This window comes from Coenobita brevimanus, chromosome 76 (genome assembly GCF_032717465.1).
Source record: "Coenobita brevimanus isolate Jiangsu-jjx chromosome 76, ASM3271746v2, whole genome shotgun sequence".
NCBI lineage: Eukaryota > Metazoa > Arthropoda > Malacostraca > Decapoda > Coenobitidae > Coenobita > Coenobita brevimanus.
The window spans coordinates 29224229-29249707 of record NC_137029.1 but is presented as its reverse complement, the minus strand read 5'-3'; the positions used below and the strand labels follow the sequence as shown (position 1 = coordinate 29249707).

The window sequence follows — 25479 nt, the reverse complement described above, 5'->3', positions numbered from 1 at the left end:
ATTTGGCTACCACAAAAAAAACAGTAGATGACTGAAACTGTAAGTTTTAAGGTATAATTGCATTAGAAAGTGGGAATAAGGAAGGCTTGCTGTGCAGTGTTCGATATTGATGAGTCCATATACTGAAAATGGCAACTGTACTTAATAGAATTTTAGGAAGGTAGTAATTAATATCCAGATTGCTTTATAATATCTGACAAGGCATTGTGTACACCTTTGTGCTATTAGATACCAACCAAGTTTTCTCTCCCCACCAAAGTACACTCAGAGGAAGGCCAAAGAGGAGTCAGTGCGAGGCTGGTGTAAGAACACAGAAGACGGGACTGTCGTCGGCCAGCTGGAGGGCACAGCTGATAAAATAGCCATCATGTAGGATCACTTGTTCTCTATGTTCAGGAGTTCTGTACTGTATTTTACAGTACTGTACTTGTTTAGGCTGTAGGATTTTTAGAAATATTAAGAGAAGTGCTGGCAGACTTTTCAGGCTTCTAGGTAACACAATCACTGATCAGTAGATATACTGTATACAATACAGTAGTTTATTGCACTTTTATATATTTTACCCATATGTCTACAGGTAGTATTTTATATACATATACAATGATCCCTTGGTTATCCCACATACTTGGTACCACAATGAGTGCATGGAAACGAAATTGCTTAACAAAGTACAGAACCAGTGTGATATATCTTAATTTGTATTGGGCACCCCACTTGTAAACCTAAATTTCCCATTTACAACCATTTAGATCCACTAAATACATACAGTAAAAGTCCTCAAATCCGGCCACCAATAATTAAAAAATACCAGTACTCCAAATTATTCATGGCGAAATTTTTTTATTTTTTCTGGCCTTTATATATGGATTTATCTGGCTTGCACTTGCTCTTGGACTTGGATGTACCTGCATGCAACTATTCATCTACACCTCTATGCATTTCCAGTGAGTAAAACAATAACCCGTATCATTTAAGTGTTTATTTAATGATCATATACACACGATCACTAATTTCTGCTCAGGGGTGCCCCCTTCGTACTCCTATATACCCAGGAAAGATGGGAGGGGGGGATGAAATGAGCTCCACCCGCCTCTTCCTGAGCTTCCAACCCTCCCCCATACCCTTACACCCACCCACTCGTCATTCTTAACTGGCAATTACATATCAAGCTAACCTCGTACTTTACATTCATAGTCACATTACTAATACACAAACATTAAACACTAAGATATGTAAAAAGTATCTAATATAACTATGAACACGCTGCAGCAAGTAATTAATGCACTATAACATTGACAGTAAAACAAAAACGTTAACAATGGCCTTCCAAGGCCTTATGCGTCGGGTGCTTGTGTGTGTGTGTGTGTGTGTGTGTGTGTGTGTGTGTGTGTGTGTGTGTGTGTGTGTGTGTGTGTGTGCAAAGCAGTGCACCCAACACACGAGGCCTGAGGTGGCTGTTGTTAACATTTTTGTTTTACTGTCAACGTCATAATGCATTAATTTCTTGCTGTAGCGTGTTGATAGTTATAATATTTACGTTTAACGTATCCTAGTGTTTTATGTTTGTATCAGTAGTGGGACTAAGAGTGTTAACCCCTTAACCGCGGGGCGCCACTTTTGTGACGCTTGGGAGCAAGGGATCATACCACGGGGCGTCACTTTTGTGATTCTGTGTTATTTTGAATTCGCCCGGGTTTTCAAGTGGTAGCTTGTATCATCTGTCAGTACTGCCAATGTCCAACACTAGTCAGCACTCCTAATCTCATCAATACTCCCATCCATTGTTGACAATTTAGCCATTTCTTCCCCTTCTTGACTCCCCTCCCTACCTTCCCTCCATTACCCCCTCCTCTCGCCTGCCCGGCCGTGCTATGCTAAGTAAATCTTCCCTGGAATTTTCCACTGATTTCATCCATTGAAATAAGCCCTATGCCCTATTCTTATACCAAATAATTTATACCAAAAAGAAATAAGGTAAGTGAGAGTGCCATACGCCTGGAATTGGCTAATTATCACCTGAGAACACCTCATGTGCACTCGTTCGCTAATTTTCGCTGTTTATTTCCCCTTGAAATATGCCGTATAATCTAATCTCGTACTAATAATATATATAAGGAGGGAAGGGAGAAGCCTAAGTGATATTTACGTTCCCCAGGAACTACCTAATTTATAATGTACTGTCTAGATTTCCTGCCAATCATTTCACTGCTATATATTAGCAGCCTTCAAGAGACTGACGTTTGCAGTAATGCATTTCCCTAGGTAGGCCACCCCGGCCCACCCCTATCAGTTCACTGTCATCTTCCAAGGTGAAGGTATGTCAGTTCGCTTCTGCTAACTTCGGCTGCTTTTTGGCCCCATGCAAAGGGCCCTGTGACTTTTACCCCCTACTAAACCTCGTGTGGAAAGAGGTAAAGGGCTGACAATTGAAAGAGAGTGACTATGATCTTTCTGTTGAGTAAAACAGTGCAAGTGGAATTGTAAATAATGTGTAAACAGCAAGTGAAGCAATGAATGTAAATATAAGTGAACAGTGGAAAATAGTTTTATAAGTTACTTCAAGTGACAGTGCATAACACAGTGTAAATAAAATAGAAATGTGGAATGTGAGAGGAGTGAATGATGAAGTGAAAGAGAGAGAGATTGTTCAGGTGCTTGAGGATGCAAAAGTGGATATATGTGGATTGACTGAAACTAAATGGAGGGTGAAAGGGTGAGAGAATGGGAATTATGGTTTAGGTATATGTGCGGGAGTCAATGAAAATGAGAGGGCAAGAGAGGGAGTATGTCTGATGAAAAGCAAGAAGTGGAAGGAGAATATAAGAGAGTATGGAACAGTGGGTGCAAGGATTGTATGGGTGAGGATGAAAGTAGGTATACAAGCGTGGGCGATTGTATGTGTGTATGCCCCGACAGAGGATCGAGTGGCAAGAGTGAAAGATGAGTTTTGGGCGAGTGTAGAAGCGTGTATGGACAAGTTTGAGAGGAGCGAGAGAGTGCTGTTGATTGGAGACATGAATGGCAAAAGTTGGGAATGTACGAGTGGATGGAGTGGTTGGTCAGTGGGGTGTGCCAGCTGACGTAGATGGGAATGGAAGTGCTTTGGTGGACATCTGTGCTTGTAAGGGGTTGGCAATAGCCAACACCTACTTTCGGCATAAGATGATCCACCGGTATACATGGAGAGTAATGAGGAGGTTGGATGGTGAACTTGTTGAACGAAAGGCAATGATAGACTACGTGTGTGTGGATGAGCGAATGAGAAGACAAGTGTTGGATGCAAGAGTGTGGAGAGGGTGGGGGAATGGAGTCTCGGACCATCACTTAGTGATGGCCAAGGTAGAGCTGCAAAGAAAGTGGTTGAGGAGACGAAGGGGAAGACAGGAGGAAGCAACTCCTGTAAGAAGAGTGGAGAAATTGCAAGATAGTGAGAAAATGACAGAGTATAAGAGCATAGTGGAAGAAAGACTGGGAAGGTATAAGCTAGAGCAGATGGAAGGGGTGGAAGACGTATGTAAGATATTCACGGAAGAGATAGGCGCAGCGTATGAGGCGGTTTGTGGAGTGAGGAGGAGATGCAAGGGTGTACAAGGGACAGCATGGTGGAATGATGAGGTAAAACGAGCTGTGGAACAAAAGAAGAAGGCATATAGTGAATGGTTAACGAGTAGAGGTAGGGGAGAAGATGAGAGAGAGAAGAGAGAGGTATATGTGAGCAGGAGAAGGGAGGTTAAGAGACTGATGAAGGAGAGTAAAAAGAAAGTGGATGAGGAGTTTGGGAGGAATCTGAGTGTGAAATGGAGGGAGAGTAAGAAATTGTTTTGGAAGGAGGTAAAGAAAGTAAGGCAGTGTGAAAGGGGAAATAGTAGGGGAGTGAAAGATAGGAATAATAGATTGTTGGTGGAGAAGAGAGAGAAACTGAGGAGATGGAAGGAGCACTTTGAGGATTTGTTGAATGTGGAGAGTGAGAGCAGTGCGAGTATAAGTGGTTGGGGAATGGCTGGGAGAAGAAGAGATGAGAGGAGGGAGGAAGAGATCAGTAGGGCGGAAGTAGTGGAAGCAATGAAGACTATTAAGTTGGGAAAGGCCCCAGGAATTGATGGAGTGTGTGGTGAAATGCTTAGGTATGGGGGTGAGATTGTTGTGGAGTGGATATGGAAGTTGTGTAGATTGGCTTGGGAAGAGGGAAGGGTTCTAGAGGACTGGAAATCAGGTATAATTGTTCCTTAATACAAAGGAAAAGGAGAGAGAGAAGTATGTGGTAACCATAGGGGTATTTGCCTACTTAGTGTGACTGGTAAAATATATGGTAGAATACTCATTGATAGGGTTAGGCATATGACAGAGGAGCTAGTTGGAGAAGAACAAGTGGGATTTAGGAAGGGAAAAGGGTGTGTAGATCAGATATTTGTTCTAAGATGTTTAGTGGAGAAGTATCTAGAGAAGAGAAGGAAAGTGTATGCTGCCTTCGTGGACTTGGAGAAAGCTTATGACAGAATAGATAGGCAAAGTATGTGGAAGGTATTAAGAATATATGGAGTTTGTGGCCACCCCTTTTGGGATTAAGGCGTCTGGCAGTATATAGACAGATAGACCATTTCTTCCTGTTGTGTACATATATTTTGCTATTTTTTATTAATTACTTTTTTTAATATGTACAGCTGTATTCCTAATACCATGATTAAAAATAGTAAGGTGAACTGAAAATTTTAAATAAATGTTCCAATCAAAAACATGTTTATGGTACAGCAGGGTACATAAGTGGACAAATTTCACTATAGTTAATTTGTTCCTAAAGAAATTCTTTGTAGCCATGTTAACAGAAAAAAGTACTGGTATACATTATAATGGAATGCAACACATAATTAAGAGAGCAAATTTACAGTATACTGAGAACAATCACTGAGAGATATCTTAATACTGTATTTTAGAAAATGAAAAATTTAAAAAAAAAAATCTTTCAACAAACTAATAGGCCTACAGAAAACCTTTTGGTCAACTGATTCATCCAACTTATAATCTTTGTTCAAAATTTTGTGAAGAAATACCAGTTTTCCAGCCTTCTCCACTGCCAGTCTAAGTTTTGAGTGTACCAGTCCAAATGAGGAAAATATTCTCTCTCTTACACTTCAAGCAGCTGCAGAATGCAACCCACAAATATCCACTATTGCATTGCCATCAACCATTCCTTTTAATGCACTCCACCAGGAACAGGGTGTAAGATGAGAAATGGCGGATGGTTCAAACAAGTAGGTTTTATTGAAGGCGATATGCTTTAGCTTTCATCTTAAGTGTAGTGGACAGTACAGCTGGATATTCCTCTTCTGCTAGGGACATTGCTGTACCTTATTCCTCTTCCGTAATGCTTTCCAAGTCCTCTTGGAAATAGGGATCCAACAAATGTGCAAGAAGATGATTATCAGTAATTGCTTGACCATATTATTTTCTCATTTTTATGTATTGTAATGAAAATAAAAGCCGGCCAAATCCTCCTTTATATTATATCTGTGAGTAATTGCATGTCAAACTGATATTGGTTTTTTGCCAAGCCTAGTAAGTCAGTAATCTTGTTATTCCTTACTCCATCAAATATCAGTTTCCTTCCCAGTATTTATTATTTCTTACCCTCACAGTTATAATTTCCTACCCCAACAGTACACCCAGGATCAAGGGTTGAAGCTAGGTGTAGTGGGTTGGTGTCGGAATACTTACCATGGCACTGTGGCTGGGCAAATAGAGGGTCCTTCCCACAAAGTTCAGCAAATGTACGGCAAGAGTTAAGGCCTTCACCCCGGTGATGTATTTTTTGTTTTATTCTTGCTGCCACCAGACAGTTTTGTTCAACTTTGGAGACACCCTCATGGTGAATGGGTTATTGAAGTCACTGTAGAACTGAATAGAAATTATCTGGAGATGGCAACAATAAAATAAAAGCTATGTCATAGGATTAAAAATGTTAAGGCACAATATTCTGTCCACTTTAACTTTGCCTATAATTGGCATCTCTCTGTTGTGAATGCTAACATGTAGCAAAAAATGGATAATAAAATACAGTGCTGGTTGTGAAAAACTTATAGATTGGATGGAGAGGTGTAGTATTGTCTGTGCTATTGAGCTTTAGGGAATAAGCTGCAAAAGAGTGAAATCTCTGTCAAGTTAAGGTGGACACTTTGTAACCCTGAATGATCTGATACCATTAATTCAGTGTGCACTTACATGCAGAATGGTTGCAGTTAACTCACAACAGAAAGACTTTTGACAAATTTTTAATAAGGAGTTTGATGAGTAAAGGTGTTATACTAAGCATGTGATCTGTGTGCAGAAGTATTCATAATTGTTATCAGAGTTCTAATTTAACTTCCAAATGCCCACTACAGCACCTTCATAGCATGACTCACTTTTCTCTGTTGACTCATGAATGGCATTGGTGAGGTTTTGGCATTGTCCTTAGTACTGGCTTTGTCAGAACAAGTGACAATGCACTGAAAAATCTATCTAATCTAATCTAAACATGATGCCATATTTCCTCTTAAGTAGTCCCTATTTAGGGGTCGGCCATGGTACAGCTTACGTTTTTTTTATGTACTGGAAGCAAAACCAAGTGCCAAAGCCAGCTAATTACAGTACTTCCTAACAGTTGCTGGTAGGTGTTGGGAAAAAAGAAATTTGAGATATGGAATAAAGAGTTGAAACAGTGTGTCTCAGCTTGGACTTGACTATATGTGACTGTACTTTTGGCGGAATATTTCCTGCCGAAGAGTGATGATTGTGTGGCCAGTTACCAAGCCTGAAACCACATATCATTCATGGTAGTACCTCGCAGGGTTGATTGTAGCCACCCATCTGTGGGCACTGAAAAGAGTATTGAAAGATATGTAAGAACCAGCAAATAACGGGAAAAAAAAAAAGGAAAGAAAGAAAGAAAAAAGATTGGAGTAGTCTCCCTTTAAAACTAGTTGGTATTTTTGTATATTGGTAAATGAAAAATTATTGTGGACATTGTCACCATCGTCCACATCTCCATATGCCATAACCTGAGTTATTCAAGCCTGAGTTCTCTAATGATAACCTTCTCTATTTTCGGTGTTGCTTGTTCTCTTTACTGCATTATTTGTTCCTTCTGTCTTTAATCAGAAGCATTAACCCAGAGTGATTAGGTTGAGATACTGTACTTAGGCTTTTAATGTACTGTTTACTACAGTATATTTAAGCTGTAGAAAACAAGGATGGGTTTGTATTTGATTTGGTTTGCTTATTAGATATTCCGTGCTTGTTATGTCAACATTTAAGTATTCAAGCACAGGAGTATAATGGACCCTTAGTTATTACTCATTTTTCTTAAGTTTTGATGTTAGTTTAACATTTGTATGATTAGATGGATGTCTGAGTGAGTGGTTCTGTATCAGTGCTGGAGTGAGACAGGGGTATGTGATATCCTCATGGCAATTCAGTATATTTAGGTTACAATGAAAGTTAACACTCAGGTGGAGAAGGGGTGAGGATGGTAATGAGTGGTAACAGGTTAAGTATTTAAACACTGATGTATGCAGATGTTACTGTGTTGGTAGCTGACTGTGAACAAGTGGTTGAGACTAAGAGTTTGTGATGTTCCCATTGCTGTTTAGCATATGGACTGTTATCATAGATGGAGTTTTGAGAGAGGTTAAAACTCAAGTTCTGGAGAGAGGGATGACGATGCTTACGAATGATGAAGGGTGGAGTACCTCAAATCTTAGGCTGATGTTGTGTTGCTTGCCAATTGTGAATGAGCTTTGCTGAGTGTTGCAGAATCTTGTGTCTGTCAGTGTTGTGTCTATCTATTCATTGCCAGACACCCTCATCCCGTAAGGAGTGGCCACAAACAAATTGCCTCCATGTCCCCCTGTCCCCTGCCTTTTCACTGCCCTGCTGCCAACTCACACCCCCCTCTCTCATAAACCTCTCCACTCCATCCCTCCATCTCATCCTTGGCCTCCCCCTCACTCCCCCCCCCCCTCTACCTCACACACATACACTCTGCTTGTCAGTCTCTCACTCTCCATCCTCTCCACATGGTCAAGCATTGTGTATTGAAAGTTGATGTAATAAAGAGTATGGTGATGGCTCTTGAGAGAGAAGCTAAGTATGAATGTAATGTGCTGGTGAATGGAGAGACTAGAATTGATAAGGGAGTTGAAGTAGCTTAGTGCAGTACTGTAATACAGAAGAGATGTAAATGTACAAAGGAAGTGGACAGAAGAGTGACACAAGGAAGGAAAGTGGCTAGTGCTATGAAGGCCAAACTAAACAGAAGTGTGAGTGTTGAAGTTGCATTAAGATTGCATGAAAGTTCTCACATTAATGTATGGGTGTGGGACTTTGTTATGCATAAGAGCAAAAAGTCAAGAGGAAGAATGGTGAAACTAGGATTGATGAAGAATGTGTATGGAGTGCAGACTGAATAGAATAAGAAATAATGTCTTTTGTTAAAGAAGTAGAGTAAGGAAATTTGTTGATAATTGGGTAGTAGTAGTAGTAGTAGTTGTTCCCTAGACAGTCTGGCCAAACAGCCCCAAGTCCCTAAGGAAGGCGACGGCCGAGACCGAGCTTTCCCACAGAGCTCTCAAGGAGTGTATATTGTGTTGTTGGCGCAGGTGATTGTGTGGAATGTAGTCTTCCATAATGTGCTTAATAGAATGGGGTGCTGTGTTGCATCCTGTACAGGCATCAGCAACAGAGTCATCCAGCCTCTTCTGATAACTCAAGAGGGCTAGATGATGTCCATATCTCATCCTGGCCAGTTGGACCCTGTCCTCACGAGGGAGGGAGAATTCAGAAGGGTGGATATCAGGCGGCCATGCATGTAGCTGTGTGTTGTCTTTGAGTGACTGAATGGAGCAGTGGCTGATTTGAGCATGGATATGGTTTTGGAGGCTGGTTTGAGGCAGGCGAGGGGGGAGAGATGTCAGTATTTGTGTATGATATTGTGTGCTGGGTGTTGTTTTGATGTTCTTTGGTATGTGTGGATGTGGTGCCATGTAGTGTAGTGGATGGTGTGGGTTTGTGGAGGCTGCAGCAAGAATTTTTGTCTCTCTCATGTCTAGATGATCCTTGAGTTTGAGGACTTTGGTTTCTTGGTGTAGGTGCTCTGTAGGTGTAGTAGCTGTGCAGCCTGTGATAATTTTTAGGGCCATGTTCTGTAAGGTCTGTAGGGTGTTGTAGCATGTTTCAGTGAGGTTAGAAGCCCAAATAGGGCTTGCATAGTTCATCACTGAACGTATATATTGTTTGAATACTGTGGTAGTGTTTTTCTTTGTTGTGTCCGAGTGTTGTATGGGCATGTGACCTTTGGGCATTGAGTCTTGGTGTTTATTTATAATATTTGTGATGTGTTGTTTAAATGACATTGATTTATTGTATGTTACAACAGGAGGAAGTAGTGCATACAAGGAGGGTGGAAAGGTTACAATAGGATGGAAGAAAAAGCAGAATATGAGAGGGAAGTGGAAGAGCAATTGGGTAAATATGGATTGAAGCAGATGGGGGATGTGGAAGTTGTGTGCAAAATATTCACAGAAGAAATTTGTGCTGCATGTGAGGTGGTGTGTGGGGTGAAGAGCAGGCGTGTGGCGATTACAGGGGTATTGTAATTGATTACGATTACAGTTACTTTGCAAACTTCAGATTACGATTATGATTACAGTAAAAGTAAGAGTAATCGATTACAATTACATAAGAAGTAATCATGATTACAATCATGATTACACGTACTGTCATGCACTACATAATGATGAGCACGTTTCTTTTATACCTGACATTGATTAAGCTAATAGCTCAAGTTACTGTAGTTTTTAAAAGCAAAAACATCGTCCAGTAATATAAAACTGATATTTCCTGGGGATATATATCTTATATGCAAATAATTTTAATAAGAATTTCCTGCGTAAGGAAAAACATAGGGTTAAGCTCTGCAGAACCAATGGCGACTGTTAGTCTGGATAAAAATATACTGTACAGTGCTATGTCCAGTAAGTTGTTCCTTTATTTTTTTGCCAATTTGCATTACAAATGTATTATAATAATTCAAGCACCGAGACTTTTCTTTACTTTGTCCTTGGCCCTTTCATTCTATTAACTTTTCTACAAACAGAGATCTCTCCAGGTGATATTACTCTAGCTTAGGATATTATATGGAAGCTCCTAAGTGATAACCTACAATTCACTGTTGTTTTCATATTACTTATGGACTTTTATGGTGTATATTTGACTGACACTGAACTACAGTATTTTATTCTTGACGAGTATTTATGGAAGGATAACTTATCTGGGCCCTTGTAATCATAAAAGTGGCCATGATAATGATTACAACATGAGAGTAATTGATTACGATTGCGATTACTTTGAAAAAATGCCTAAGTACAGTAATCGATTATGATTACACAAAAGTCTGTAATCGATTACAATCGATTACGATTACCCCATGTCTGGTGAAGAGAAGAAGAAATGGGGTGCAGGAAACAGCTTGGTGGCATGAAGAGGTGAAAGAGGCTGTGGCATAAAAGAAGAAAGCATATAGTGAGTGGATGAGAAACAGGGGCATGGAAGAAGTTGAGAGACGAAAGAGTTATGTGTAGAGAGGAAGAGAGAGGTGAAAAGATTAGTAAGTGAGAGTAAGAAGAGAGTGGATGAGGAATTTGGAAGGAACTTGACTGTGAAGTGGAGGGAATGTAAGAAAATGTGTTGGAAAGAGGTACAGAGAGGTAGACAGGGTGCCAAAGAAGTTAGCTGGGGAGTGAAGATAAAAATGGTAGATTACTAATGGAAAAGGGAGGAAAAGTGAGCAGATGGAGAGAACACTTTAAGGAATTGATGAACATAGAGAATGAAAGTAATGCAAGTATAAGTGGCTGGGAGAAGGAGGGATGTGAGAAGAGAGGAAGAAATCAGTAGGATGGAAGTTGTGGAAGCAATGAAGAAAGTCAAAATGGGGAAGGCCCCAGGAATTGATGGAGTGTGTGGCAAAATGCTGAAGCTTGGGGGAGAGTAGTAAAATGGATGTGGAAGATGTGCAGATTGGCCTGGGAGGAAGGTAAAGTCCCAAAGGATTGGAATTCATGTATAATTATTCCCCTGTACAAAGGAAAAGGGGAAAAAGAAGTGTGTGGTAATCACAGGGGCATTTGTCTTCTTAGTGTAATAGGATAAGTTTACGGTAGGATACTTATTGACAGAGTTAGGGAAATAAAAGAGGAATTAGTTGGAGGAGAGCAGGGAGGTTTTAGGAAGGGAAGAGTTTGTGTAGGTCAGATATTCATTCTTAGGTCTTTCGTGGAAAAGTTTCCAGAGAAGGGAAAGAAGTCATATATGGCCTTCATGGATTTGGAGAAAGCATATTACAGGGTGGATAGACAAGGATTGTGGAAAGTATAAAGAATATGTGGAGTAGATGGGAAATTGTTGAAGGCCATGAAGAGTATATATGAGGGTGCTAAGGCTGCAATGCGTGTGGACAGTGAACTGAGTGAATTTTTCTATTTGAAGGTTGGATTGAAACAAGGATGTGTCATGTCTCCATGGTTTTTCAGTCTGTATATGGATGGGATAATAAAAGAGAAACAAGGTAGGGCAGTGGATGTTGGAGCAGCCTTAGTGAGAGAGGGCAGTGTTTGGAAACTCCTTGTCCTGTTGTTTGCAGATGATACTGTGTTGTTAAGTGAAGACGAAGGGGAGCTGCAAGGCTTGATGGATGAGTTTGGGACAGTGTGTAAGAAATGGAATCTAAAGGTGAATGTAAGGAAGAGTAAAGTCGTGGTCTTCGAGAGAACTGAAGTCAGGGAATGTACAGTGAGGTTGGATGAGGGGGATTTGGAAAATGTGAGTGCATTTAAGTACTTGGATAGCGTGATAAGTAAGGATAGAAGTTTAGAGGGTGAAGTGCTTGAAAGGATACAACAAGGAAGAAAAGTTGCTGGTTCCTTGAAAGCAGTGATAAGAAACAGGGAAGAGAGCATGGAAGTGAAAAAGCTACTACATGACATTATTGTGATACTAACTCTTAACGTATGGAAGTGAAGCTTGGACCTTGTTGGAGGGACAGAAGTCAAGAGTGAGAGCAGTGGAAATGAGTTATTTGAGAGGAGCATGTGGAGTCACATGGAGAAACAGACTGACAAATGAGGAAGTGAAGGAGCATTGTGGTGTGGATGTAGATGTGATAGGAAGCTTTAAGAGAAACACATTGAGGTGGTTTGGCCATGTGGAGAGGATGGAGAGTTAGAGACTGACAAAAAGAATGTGAGTGAAGTGGATAGGGGGAAAGGGAGGGGGGGGGGACCAAGGATGAGATGGAGGGATGGAGTGGAGAGGCATATGAGAGAGTGGGATATGACCTAGGAGCAGGGCAATGAAATGGCGGGGAACAGTATGACATGGAGGCGTTTTGTTTGTGGCCACCCCTTATGGGATTAAGGCGTCTGGCAAAAGATAGACAAGATGGATTTTGTGTGTGTGTGTGTGGTAGGGAGGTGTTGTTTATGGTAAGGTGTGGAGTGTGACTATGTTCTGCTGTCTAGTATGTGAGAAGGGTCACTATAGATTTGGCTGGGGCTATTTTGAGTCTGTTTGTGGTGAAACATTCATGTAGTGTGTTGAGGTAAGGTTGGAGGATGTGTGCAACTGTGTTTGCATTTTGGTGTGTACATGTTTGTGCTATGTCATCTGCATAGGAAGCTATGTGTATTTGTGGGGTGTGGGTATGTCATGTGTTTATAGGTTAATGAATGTAGGGAACAAAACAGGTCCTTGAGGGACGCCATTTGTAAACTTCCTGATGTTCGATGACCGACCGGCAAATGTTACATGTGCACATCTGCCTGCTAAATAGTTTGCAAGCCATCTTTTTGCCTTATTGTGCATGTTTGTGTTGAATATTTTGTTTGTGAGGTTGTGGGGGGGGGGGGATGGCATCAAAAGCTTTACTAATGTCCAGTGTGACTAGGAGTGTTCTGTGTGGTGGCCTAACTAAATTGATACCATCAAAAACTCTCTGTGTAAGGTCTGTAAGAAGAGTGTTTGTGGAGTGTAGCATCCTAATACCGTGTTGTGATTGGGTTGAAGAGAGTGCTTGGATGGTTCAGTCATATGGAGAGAATGGATGTAGATAAAATAGTGTAAAAGGTATATGTGAGTTACTTTGAAGGTGGAAAGAAGCATATTAGGTCAAAAAGAAGGTGGATGGATCTGGTCAGTGAATGTGCAAGAAAGTGAGATTATGAAGTTGATAAGGCAAGGGAACTGACAGAGGACTGATTGGTTGTATGAATATTGTATGGAGGAGTATGTGACATGGGTCTAGTTCCCCCTCCCCTCTTTTTTTTTTTTTGCTTGATAGTTAACAGATTGACTCCTTGGCAGTTAATGTGAAGTGCATCCTTAGGTGGGATTTAGAGGTCAAGGTGATGATGATGATTAATCTTTATAAAGATGTGTGTAATCTGTAGAGAAGTGTGAGAGTGTGCCTGACTGGATTTGTGTTTTAGCTTTTTAGCCTTTTTTTTTTTTTTTTATGTTTAATTATTCAGTTAGTGTTCATTGGGACCTTAGTTTTCCATCACTTGCATTTTTTTTTTCTGTCAATCCATTAGGCATCCACATAAATACATGAGCCACACCATAGTTTATAGTGAGGAAACCATCTACAGTAGTTATTTCTTTATCCTTTTCAAGCCAGTTGTTAGAATACCCCAGTTAGAGTGATGGCCTAGTATAGTTGTGGTCCTCATTTTTTTTTTTTTTTTTTTTTTTTTTTTTTTACATACTGCACATCTATATATACATAACCTAATTGTGTTGCTCTGTGAGGAGCATAGAAGCCCAGGGCTAGGCAAGTTGGTCCTGACATTTAAGATGAGAGTGACCAGCTTCACTCATCACAGAGTGGCATTACATGAGCAATAGCCCCAACCATCCCTTGGATATAAACCTACACAGGGTCAGTGCAATTGTAGCGCCCTAATTACCCACTAAACTGCCATGCACCATTACAGTATTTGGTTATGTGGTTACCACCCAGCGTGGTAAATGGCTTCACGGTGTACATTTTTTTTTTTTTTTTTTTTTAATGCTATCATATGAGAGAGGGGGGTGTGAGTTGGGAGCAGGGCAGTGAAATGGTGGGGAACAGGGCAACGTGGAGGCGATTTGTTTGTGGCCACCCTGAACGGGATTGAGGCGTCTGGCAATAAATAGGTAGATAGATGAAGAAGTAAGCAGGTCATCTGCCATTAGATAGCCAGACTGTGGTAGCATAACCAGTTTATCCTTAAAGAGGATAAATTAGAATTGCTTGTCATAAATCAGCCACCATTGTTGCTGATCAACCCCAATCTGTCTGGCTGGACAGGCCCATCAACTGCAGGCAAGCAGCCACTCCTGCAGGGCTGCCCCCTTACATAATTGCCATATTGCAGAAGTCAGTACCATGTGCGACTGTACCACAGCAAGGGTGGGAGTTGGGTTATTTGGCCTACCCACAGTCAATTTTTCATAGCACATGGGAAGGTGTTACAGTTGGAACAATATGCAAACATAAAACCTTCCTTTTGAGTTTGGCATGTCGACAGTCCAAACTTTTGATTTTAAGAATGTTTGGAGATGAAGCAGTGAGCAAGATTACTGTTTTTGAATACTGTAATTTGATTGGTTTTGGAAGGACAATGAATTGCTGATGTATGAGGCATGGAGTAGTCATCCATTAAAAGTCAGCATTAAAAAGAAAAAAAAAATGATAGCATTTTTCAAATCAAGGCTCTCATCACTGTAGACCCATGTGACAGCCCATGAAATGGAAGAAGGAGCCAATCTATTTGATTCAGATCAAGCCATATTAGCATATATGATTTGCAAACTATATGCCTTGTCACTTAAGTTTGTTCCACACATCCTCACACGACCAGCCTGATTGATGATTGTGCATCTTATCCAACATTTGTATCCAAGGTCATAACGGGGAAGGAAATCTGAGTTTATGGTTATAACACAGAGACCAAACTACAGAGCTGCCTGTAAGCCATCAGTAGCACTAAGGCTTAAAAAAGCTCATAATTTCAGACAAGTGAAGGTCATGCTGCTCAGATTTTTGACATGGAAGGAATTGTTATCACAGAATTTCTCCTCAGATACAGTATGCAGCTATTAATACAGGTTTCTTTCTGGAAGTTTTGATATATTTCTGTGAAAGTAGTAGTTGTGGCTCCAGGTTCATCTGAAGTGTGAACTCAGTGGACTGCAGGTATAAATTGCCCTTCTGCTGCAGTCCACCATCCTCCACTTGGGAATGGAGAGGGAATTGAGGGACATTTGGATAACTAGGCATTTGAGCTGTCCAGTTATATGAGTGCCACCACATGATGACATCCCTTCCAGTACCAAGTGTTTATGTGAAGCTGTAAAATGCAAACTATATGAGAAGTGGAATGGCAGGTGGTTGCTTCACCATTGCAATATGCTTGCCTACATAATACTTATTACCCAGCAGTTCTTGGCCAAGCAAGAAATTTTCATGGTACCTTTATTTACCAGACTCAGCACAATCAATATGTGGTTGTTTTCCACACTGAAGCTCATGTTGAAAGGACGCTGTTTTAACTTGATTGAAGACATTTAGTTTGAATTACTAGCATCTTGAAGATGATCAGGAAATCATTCATTCATTCATTGTGGTAGGTGGTGGCACTCACCATCCACTCACTTGATGTAGTGCTGCTCTCTGGTGTCTGCCCTTTCCTCTTCTCCATCTTTCCTTCCATCCTCTTCAGTCTTTCTTTCCTTCATTCTTTCCTCTTCCTTTTGCCTGTGGGTGACTCTACACCAAGTGACAGACCAAATGGTTTCCTGTACACCAGGAAACCATTTACTATGCTGGGTGGTATCCATATAACCAAATTATGGTGCCCGATTGTTTAGTGGGTAATTATGGCACTCCAGTCAGATTGAGCTGGTGAAGGTTTATTTCCAAGGGATGGTCGAGGTTTATTGCTAAAGTAACGCCACTCAGGGATGAATGAGGCTGGTTACTCTCACCTTAAATGTCAAGATCAGCTTTCCTAGTCCAGGGTTCCTATGCCCCTCATCAGGAATGAAGAGTTCCAATAATGCATCAGCTGATGGCACAAGCTTTGGAAGAAGTATATGAATGCAGGAGGGGAGTACTGTGAAGGAAATAGCTAAAGTATGTATGTGTTCAAAAAAACAATATGCCAGTCGTTTGTTTAGTTTCATTTTTGAAGGCTCCAACATGCTGGCATGTGTTGGCCTTTGTCACTTAATGGTGTCTGTCCATGTTTCTCAATCTCTGGCAGCTTCTCCATTCAGCCTCTTAACCCTTAGGTCACATTCAGTGACCTCGTCCCAGGTCTTTTTTTCGGTCTACCTCTCGCAACCGGTTCTAGGACAACTGCCCCCTGGACAATTGCCCCCCAGACAACTGCCCCCAGACAACTGCCCCCAGACAACTGCCGCTTGGACAATCGCCCCCATAGGACAACCGCCCCCCGGACAATTGTCTCCGCAAAATATCACTCGATTCACTGTACAAATGGTCGCAAGTGTCTAACCTAACCTAATCTTTAATGGGAGGTAATTGCCCGGTGGGGCAGTTGTTTCGGGGGGGCGGTTGTCCTACAGGGGCGATTGTCCAGGAGGCAGTTGTCCGGGGCGCACTTGTCCAGGGGGCAGTTGTCCAGATACCCCGCAACCCAACCCCTAACATTAACACTTTTCACTTTCTGCACTCAATTATCATCCCCCCATCTTTTCCACATGCCCAGACCATCTTAATCTATCTCTCTTCATCACAACAGTAATACATTCCTGTCCCATCCTACCTCTTAGCTCTTCCATTTTAAACTAGTGCCCCCCAGGCCTTGCATATGGGACACGCTGCACATCCACCTAATCATTGTCATTTCTGTACTTTTGAGCCTGTGAATATCCTCTTCCTTTACTGCCCAGGTCTTACTACCATACAGCATTACACTTCTAACACATTATGCATGCAAAGATCCCTCAGCATGTAGAGAGAGCCCTCTCAGTGTCAGGAGAGCCAACAGCTCCCTGAACCTCTTCCAACCACTCCTCACTCTAGCCACAGAGCTTTATTTATCATACCTTGACCATGCTAACTCAGCTAAGCAAAGGTATTGTTTTTACTAGTACTGATTTTTCTGTTACATTGGTTTTGTATATGAATTTTGGGATGTCTGTGGATCTTACAGTAAGTGAATTTGAAAGAGTATATATGTACAGTGTATGAAAAAATGTATTCTGTATTTCAATCAAGATCTGCATCAAGTGGAAGTTAGTACTCCATATACCAATTAACCGATGGATTGTACAGTTACCTTTTTTTATACCACTCCGTGGTGTGCAAAAAATGAAAAAAAAAATGAAAAAAAAGTTTAAACTTGAAGAAAAACATCAAGGGCATCATCTGGTGAAAAGAAATTTCTCTATGTCTGTCATTGCATAGCACCATGTGTAAGTTTGCATAGGGGTGGAGTAGTGAAAAAATGAAAAAAATAAATAAATAAATAAAATAGTTTTTATTTTAAACTTGAAGATAAACATCCAGGCATCATCTGGTGAAAAAAAAAAAAAAAAAATCTCTCTCTCTGTCTTTGTGTAGCGCCATGTGTAAGTGTAGGGGTGGAGTAGTGAGCAGTGATGCACGGCCACTGGAAGGTTAGCACAGCCTGGGCTGTGGCTCGCAATGCAGTGCATCCCAGCATGAGCTGTGGCTCGCAACCCACAGGTTAACAGCTTCTGTAACACCGCATGCAGTACAGTTCAGTACTGTACTGGGTGCAGAGTTGTGTTGATGCCATAACAGACTTTGAGCATTATTTGCTCTGTGGCAGCTCAGTTTGTCAAGCATTTGCTTTATACTGTACATTGTCAAGATGGTAAGGTCTGCATTGAGTTGCTGTGGGGTAACTGCATTAAAGAGTTGGTGTCCAGACACCACCAATGTTCTTGCCATACTGTCCTAAGCTAGTCTGGCGAAATATGTGTACTGATGACCCTTCCCTAGTGGAGATATTCAGCAGTGAGGTCATCATGAGCTGCTCATGATGATATGATGATAGTAATGCAGTTCTTTGGTTTGCATTCAATTCTTTGAGCCCTATTTAGAAGAATTTGTGATCATTTGCCATTCCTGACATCAACCAATGGATCTTAGATGGCAGTGAATGCTCAACACTTAAGTTGATGGCGTGTGCTGGCTGTGACCCTTTAGACCACAGTGACTGTATTCATGATGCCGCTTCTGCTGATGATGATAGGTAGTACACTATACTGACCAGGTAATGTTTCGACCATCGCAGTTAATGGAAGTAGTTATCCAGCTCTGAGTACAGGTATACCCCGGTTTAATGATGTAATTGGTTAAGTAAAAACCCATCGTTAGGTGGGGTATTGTATATTGGGGTAGATTTAACATGTAAAATATAGCGATGCATTTTTGAGCCTTGAGTTCCCCCCCCCAACCAAGTCCTAAATGCACACAAATGAGTCCAAAAACAAGTTTAAAGCCATTCTAAATGGCCTAACAGCTGTAAAAAAAAAACTAACCTAAGCCTAACACCTGTAAATAACTCACCAAAACCAACAAATAAAATCTGAAAATCATCAAATATAAGTCTGGAAAAAATCAAGCTTAGTAAACTGTACCCCAAAATGACAAAGTTCACCCCCACCTATGGCTAAAACACATTAATCTAAGTCTAAAAACAGTTCATAAATCAGCCTAAACACAGAATTTTAGTCTAAAATATCAAAATCAGTAAAAAAAGAAAAGAATAAAAACTCATCATTAAACTGGGGTTTGGCCATCGTAAGGTGGGGTATGATGGTATTTCTGTCCCCATCGTTAAGCCAGGGTATTGCATCTAGGGGTACCGTATATCGAGGTATACCTGTAATAGTAGTCTGATACTTTGCTGGAATAAATAAGTGGTTGGTACTTTGTGTGTGCATAATATTTTGATGTACAGGTATGTTCCATCAAATTAATAGGTGTATTTTTTTCAGGAAAGATTGGCTGCGAACTACTGGAAGCCCAAGTTCACGTATTGATAAGGCGGAATTCAAGAATGAAAAGGAAATTAAAGAATACACATTCAAATCTTTTTCAATTAAACACTAGAATAGCAGATCTGTGATTAATTGTATATGTAATGTGAAGTCATCTGTGTTGTATTAGTACTGTATAGTCTTGCATACAGTACATATCTGTTATCCAGAGATCATGTTTATGTACAGTATCAAAATTTATTTAATACTGTATATGTAATACATATTTATTCCTCTTGTTGCACAGTATAGTTAGCCCCTAAAGTACTATGACTGACGATCGTCAGTTTGCAAATTTGCCACGTAGAGTCCTATGGCTGACGATCATAGAAGGTCCGTCAAAAACTGCCAAGCACTAAGCCAGCCCCTTTTATGACATAAATGGTTCCTTCCCAATCAGAACTAGGGGATGAGTTGGTGGGAATGAAGATCTCATCCCCTCTCCAGGTATGTGGGGGGACCCCCCATAGCCACTTATCCACCTCCCTCTGGCTGATTGGATACAGCCCGCTCTGTCCCCTCCTGCCCAAACTACCTACCAGTACCACAATATCGTATAGGGGGGTGTCTCGTGCCCCCCTCCTTCCACCCTGAACCCTCCTCACCTCCACCTCCCTCCCCTCTCCCCTCCCTTTATATCGAATGACATGGATATTTCCCCGCTGTGATGCTTTGTGTGTGTTTCCTCCCACCATAATACCCCCCACACCACCTCCCTTGCATTGGGGGGGTGTCTTATCCCCCTGCACCCCCACACGAGGGTCTCCACCCCACCTCCATTTTCTTCCCTCCCTATCTTTTGTTCTGAATATGGCACAGTAATTTCCCTGCCATGAGCTGCTTGTGTCTCTACTCTCACCAAAATAACCCGTGGCATCACCTGTCCCCGCACTGGGGGTATGTCCGACCCCCGCCTCAGTCCTCCCACCCTACCTCCATCTCCCTCCCTCCCTATCCTCTTGTCTTGAATATGATGCGGTAATTTCTCTGCCATGATCAGCCTGTGTCTGTCTACTTTCACCAAAATTACCCTCACACCACCTCTCCCCCGCAGTGGGGGTATGTCTCATTCCCCGTGTGAGACCCCCCACCCCACCTTCACCTCACTCCCTCGCTAGTCTGTGTCCAGAATATGACATGGTAATTTCCTTTGTGTGATCCACTTCCAGTCCTTACCAGATGGCTTTGATTGATGTCTAGAAAGGTTTATTTTAAGTTTTTAGTAAGGTAATTTTTGTAAGGTTATTTGCCCTCATGCTGATTCCTGCACCTAGTTTCATCAATAGAAACATATTTTACGTTGATTTCAATGAATTTGGTAAGGTTCTTAAGTAAAAATTTGTTTTTTGCTGAGTTTTTCAAGTTTAGATTTCTTTTTTTTTAACCATGCTGACTGTTACACCTAGTTCCATCAATAGGAACATATTTTGCATTGAAAGGTTCTCTAGCGAAAATTAGGTTTCCGTCAATTTTTTCTGGTTTCCTCTCTTACTGTGAGGGGGGACTTTTGTCATCTTTGACAGGCAGTTTTGCGGTAACCATCAGGCCTAGGTGACTGAGATTGGCATTTTCAGGTGTGTAAATGCAAATCCTTCAAATATGTAAAAAAAAAATTTTACCTCGATAAAAGTTGGAAACTCAACCCCGAATTGCGACGAGTGGAACAACCTCAGAAAAATGCGGTCTTTAGGGGTTAACTTGCATCATTGATCGATCATTCATATTATTGATACCAATATTTTAGCATACATAAAGGGTCAAGATGATGATGATGATTCTTTCCTGATCACAAAGGAGTTTTAGGATACCTAAAATTAACATTGTAATTGTACCTAAACTTCTTTTTCTCAGTTTTCCTACTATGATAACAAAAAAGAATGTAGTGTCAGTTTAGGAAATCTGGTCAATACTTGTTCAATTTGAAGATTATTTTTTGATTTATGTGATCTTGAAATATATGGTTTATATGTATTCTATCATTGATGATGCCAGTGATTTATAAGTTATGAATGCATCAAATATCAGTTACAATAACACTTAAGACTGATTTTTCCATAACCTCTGATCTTGAATTCAAGAGGTAATGGAGGTAACGACAACACTGTAACCCATTGGATCCAGCATTATCCTTTCTATAATTATGTACAGTACAGTACATATATATATATATATATATACTGTACATACATTTATATATATATATATATATATATATATATATATATATATATATATATATATATACTGTACATACATTTACATATATATATATATATATATATATATATATATATATATATATATATATTTTATATACAGTATATCCACCCGCCTAGTGTAGCGGTATTCTGTTTTTAGGGTAGCTTTACACTGGAGGGCAAGCCAAATGATTTCCTGTAAACTAGGAAATCATTTACAACGCTGGGTGGTAACCTTATAACTAACTAACATGTGTTTCCTATGTGACAACAAGTGGGTTGGTGGAGGGTTAGTGCCCCTCACCAGAAAACAACTAACTGAAAATTGAACAAGAAGCCTCAGACCAGGACTGACCAACAGGTGACAACTAAGGACTGAACAAAGGACATGGTATGGATTGTGACATAGAATGTAAGGGATGCAAATAATAGTGAAAGAGAGAGATTGTCCAGGTGCTTGAAGGTGCAAAAGTGGTTATATGTGGATTAACTGAAACTAAATGGAGTGGTGAGAGTGTGAGAGAATGAGAGTATGGATGAGGTATATGGATGGAAGTGGGCGAGAATGACAGGGCAAAAGGAGTGTGTAGTGTTGTATGCAAGAGATGGAAAGGAGAATACAAGAGAGTATGGATCAGTTGGCTCAAGAACTGTGTGGGTAAGATTAAAAGTTGGACTACAAATGTGGGAGATTGTGTGCATATGCATCAACGCAAGATCGTGCAAGCAGAGTGAAAGAAGAGTTCCGGACAAATGTGAAAGCATGCATAGAAAAGTTTGAAAGGAATGAGAGAGAGTTTTTGATTGGAGATATGAATGGAAAAGTAGGGAATGTGAAGGTGGATGCAGTAGTGGGTGAGTGAGGTATGCCTGCAGAAGTGGATGAGAATGGCATGCCTGCAGAAGTGGATGAGAATGGCATGCCTGCAGAAGTGGATGAGAATGGCAGTGCTCTAGTGGACATTTGTGTCAGGAGGGGGTTGGTGATAGCTAATACCCTCTTCAGAGACAATATGATCCACAGATGTACATGGCGAGTGATGAGAAGGGTGGGTGGTGAACTAAATGAACAGAAGGCAGTGACATTATGTGTGTGTGGATGCAAGAGCATATACAGGTGTGTAATGGATGCAAGAGCATATAGAGGTTTGGGAAGTGGACCAATTGGTGGTGAAAGTCAAGGTTGATATGAAATGGAGGAATTGAAGAAGGGAAGGACAGGAGGAAGTAGTTTTTACAAGGAGCAGAAAAGGTTACAAGGGGATGGAAAAAAGACAGAATATAAAAGAGGAGCAGAGGAGTGATTGGGTAAATATGATTTAGAGCAGATGGGGGACATGGAAGATGTGTGCAAGATATTCACAAAAGAAATCTGTGCAGCATGTGAGGTGGTGTGTGGGGTGAAGAGAAGACGGAAGGGGGTGCAACGAACACCACGGTGGAATGAAGAGGTGAGAGAGGCTGTGGCACAAAAGAAGAAAGCATATACTGAGTGGATGAGAAACAGGGGTGTGGAGGAAGTTGAGAGACAGAAGAGAGAGTTATATGTAGAGAGGAAGAGAGAGGTGAAAAGATTAGTAAGGCAGAGTTAGAAGAAAGTGGATGAGGAGATAGAAGGAATTTGAATGTAAAGTGGAGGGAATGTAAGAAAATGATTTGGAAAGAGGTAAAGAGAGTTAGACAGGTTGATAAAGAAGCTAGTTAGGGAGTGAAAGATAAAAATAGTAGATTATTAGTTGAGAAGGGAGAAAAAGTGAGCAGATGGAGAGAACACTTTACAGAATTGTTGAACACAGAGAATGAAAGTAATGCGAGTATAAGTGGCTGGGGAATGGCTGGGAGAAGGAAGGATGTGAGAATCTATCTATCTATATACCTAGGCTGCTTCCCCCAAGGAAAGGGAGGAAATTGTGGAAGCAATGAAGAAACTCAAAATGGGGAAAGCCCCAGGAATTGATGGAGTGTGTGGTGAAATGCTGAAGCTTGGTGGAGAGATAGTAAGATGTGGCAGATGTGCAGATTGACCTGGGAGGAAGGTAGAGCTCTGGAGGATTGGAAGTCAGGTTTAATTATTCCCTTGTACAATGGGAAAGGGGAAAAAGAAGTGTGTGGTAATCGTAGGGGCATTTGTCTTCTTAGTATAATAAGAAAAGTATGTGGTAGGATACTTACTGACAGAGTTAGGGAAATAACAGAGGAATTAGTTGGAGAAGAACAGGGAGGTTTTAGGAAGGGAAGAGGTTGTGTAGATCAGATATTCTTTCTTAGGTCTTTAGTGGAAAAGTTTCTAGAGATGGGAAAGTAGTAGTATGCGGCCTTCATGGATTTGGAGAAAGCATATGATAGGGTGGATAGACAAGGGTTGTGGAAAATATTATGAATATATGGAGTAGATGGGAAGTTGCTGAATGCTGTGTAAAGTATGTATGAGGGCTAAGGCTGCAGTGCGTGTGGACAGTGAACGGAGTGAATTTTTCTATTTCAAGATAGGATTGAAACAGGGATGTCATGTCTCCATGGTTGTTCAATCTGTGTATGGATGGGGTTATAAAAGAGATACATGGTAGAGCAGTGGATGTTGGAGCAGCCCTAATGAGAGAGGGCAGTGTTTGGACTCTCCCTGTACTGTTGTTTGCAGATGACACTGTGTTAAGTGAAGACGAAGGGGCGCTGCAAGGCTTGGTGGATGAGTTTGGGATAGTGTGTAAGAAATGGAATCTAAAGGTGAATGTAGGGGAGAGTAAAGTTATGGTCTTCGAGAGAAATAAAGTCACTGAATGTACAGTGAGGTTGGATGAGGAGGAAATGGAAAATGTGTGCGCATTTAAGTACTTGGGTAGTGTGATGAATAAGAATGGAAGTTTAGAGAGTGAAGTGCTTGAAAGAGTACAGCAAGGAAGAAAGGTTGCTGGGTCTTTGAAAGCAGTGATAAAAAACAGGGAAGTGAGCATGGAAGTGAAAAAGTAACTGCATGACAGTATTGTGATACCAACTCTGATGTATGGAAGTGAAGCTTGGACGTTGTTGGAGGGGCACAAGAAAAGAATGAGAGCTGTGGAAATGAGTTATTTGACAGAAGCATGTAGAGTCACATGGAAAGACAGACTGGCACATAAGGAAGTGAAGGAGCATTGTGGTGTGGATGTGATAGGAAACATTAGGAGAAACATATTGAGGTGGTTTGGCCACGTGGAGTGGATGGAGAGCAAGAGGCTGATGAAGAGAGTGTAATGTGAGTGAGGTGGAGCGGGGGGGGGAGGAGGAGGCCAAGGATAAGATGGAGGGATGGAGTAGAGAGGTATATAAAAGGGAGGTGTGATCTGGAAGCAGGGTAGTGAAATATCGGGGGACATGGCGACGTGGAGGCAATTTGTTTGTGGCCACCCCTTACGGGATTAAGGCGTCTGGCAACATATATATATATATATATATATATATATATATATATATATATATATATATATGGAGCCTCTGTGGTACCGTGGTAGAGTGTGCGTTTCATACACGGGTGAACCAGGGTTCGCGCTCCGCCAGGGTAATAAACTTTGGGAGTGTTCACCCGGCCACGTACTGCATTGGCGGACACAAGGGGTGCTGTGGTTGAACTAGTGTCGCTTACTATAAAGTATGCTTGCACCCAGTCGGCATGCACGGGCCGATTACACATGGTTCACAGTCTACACACACATCCAAAGCCACTACAACACTAAATTACACTTACAAGCACTTCTCACCCTACATACAATCTCTACCAGACAGCCCAAGCCACTTGGTAGAGATACATTGGCTGTATCGTCCCTACTTCGGTCGGGATAGGCCGGTCCTGCGGTGGATACTCAAACGGCTGATGGTGGTGGTGATATATATATATACTGTATGTATGTATATATATATATATATATATATATATATATAGCATATGGAGCCTCTGTGGTAGAGTGTGCGTTTCGCATACTGGTGGACACGGGTTTGCCTCCCGCCAGAGTTGTAAAAACTTTAGGAAGCGTTTACTGAGCCACTGACCACTTTGGCGGACATCAGGGGTGCTGTGGTTGAACCAGTGTCGCGTACTAGTATGCTTGCACCCAGTCAGCTTAAGGTGGGCCGATTACACTTGGTTCACAGACTACACACACATTCAAAGCCACTACAACACTGCAGTTACACTCAC

The 25479-nt window shown here is 41.2% G+C and overlaps 1 protein-coding gene across 2 annotated transcripts in view; it reads left to right on the top strand.

The window, feature by feature from the left end:
- Positions 1–21151, top strand: part of Acyp2 (Acylphosphatase 2) — a 32900-nt gene extending 11749 nt beyond the window's left edge. Inside the window, exons 3-4 of one of the 2 annotated variants that reach the window (XM_080279013.1) lie at positions 260–369; positions 19069–21151. In XM_080279013.1, coding sequence (XP_080135139.1) covers positions 260–369; positions 19069–19183 — 225 coding nt within the window. In that variant the 3' untranslated portion in view covers positions 19184–21151. Of the gene's footprint in view, positions 1–259; positions 370–5655; positions 5766–19068 lie in introns of both variants that reach the window. The other variant, XM_080279012.1, reaches the window with a different exon arrangement.
- The last annotated feature ends 4328 nt before the right edge of the window (positions 21152–25479 follow it).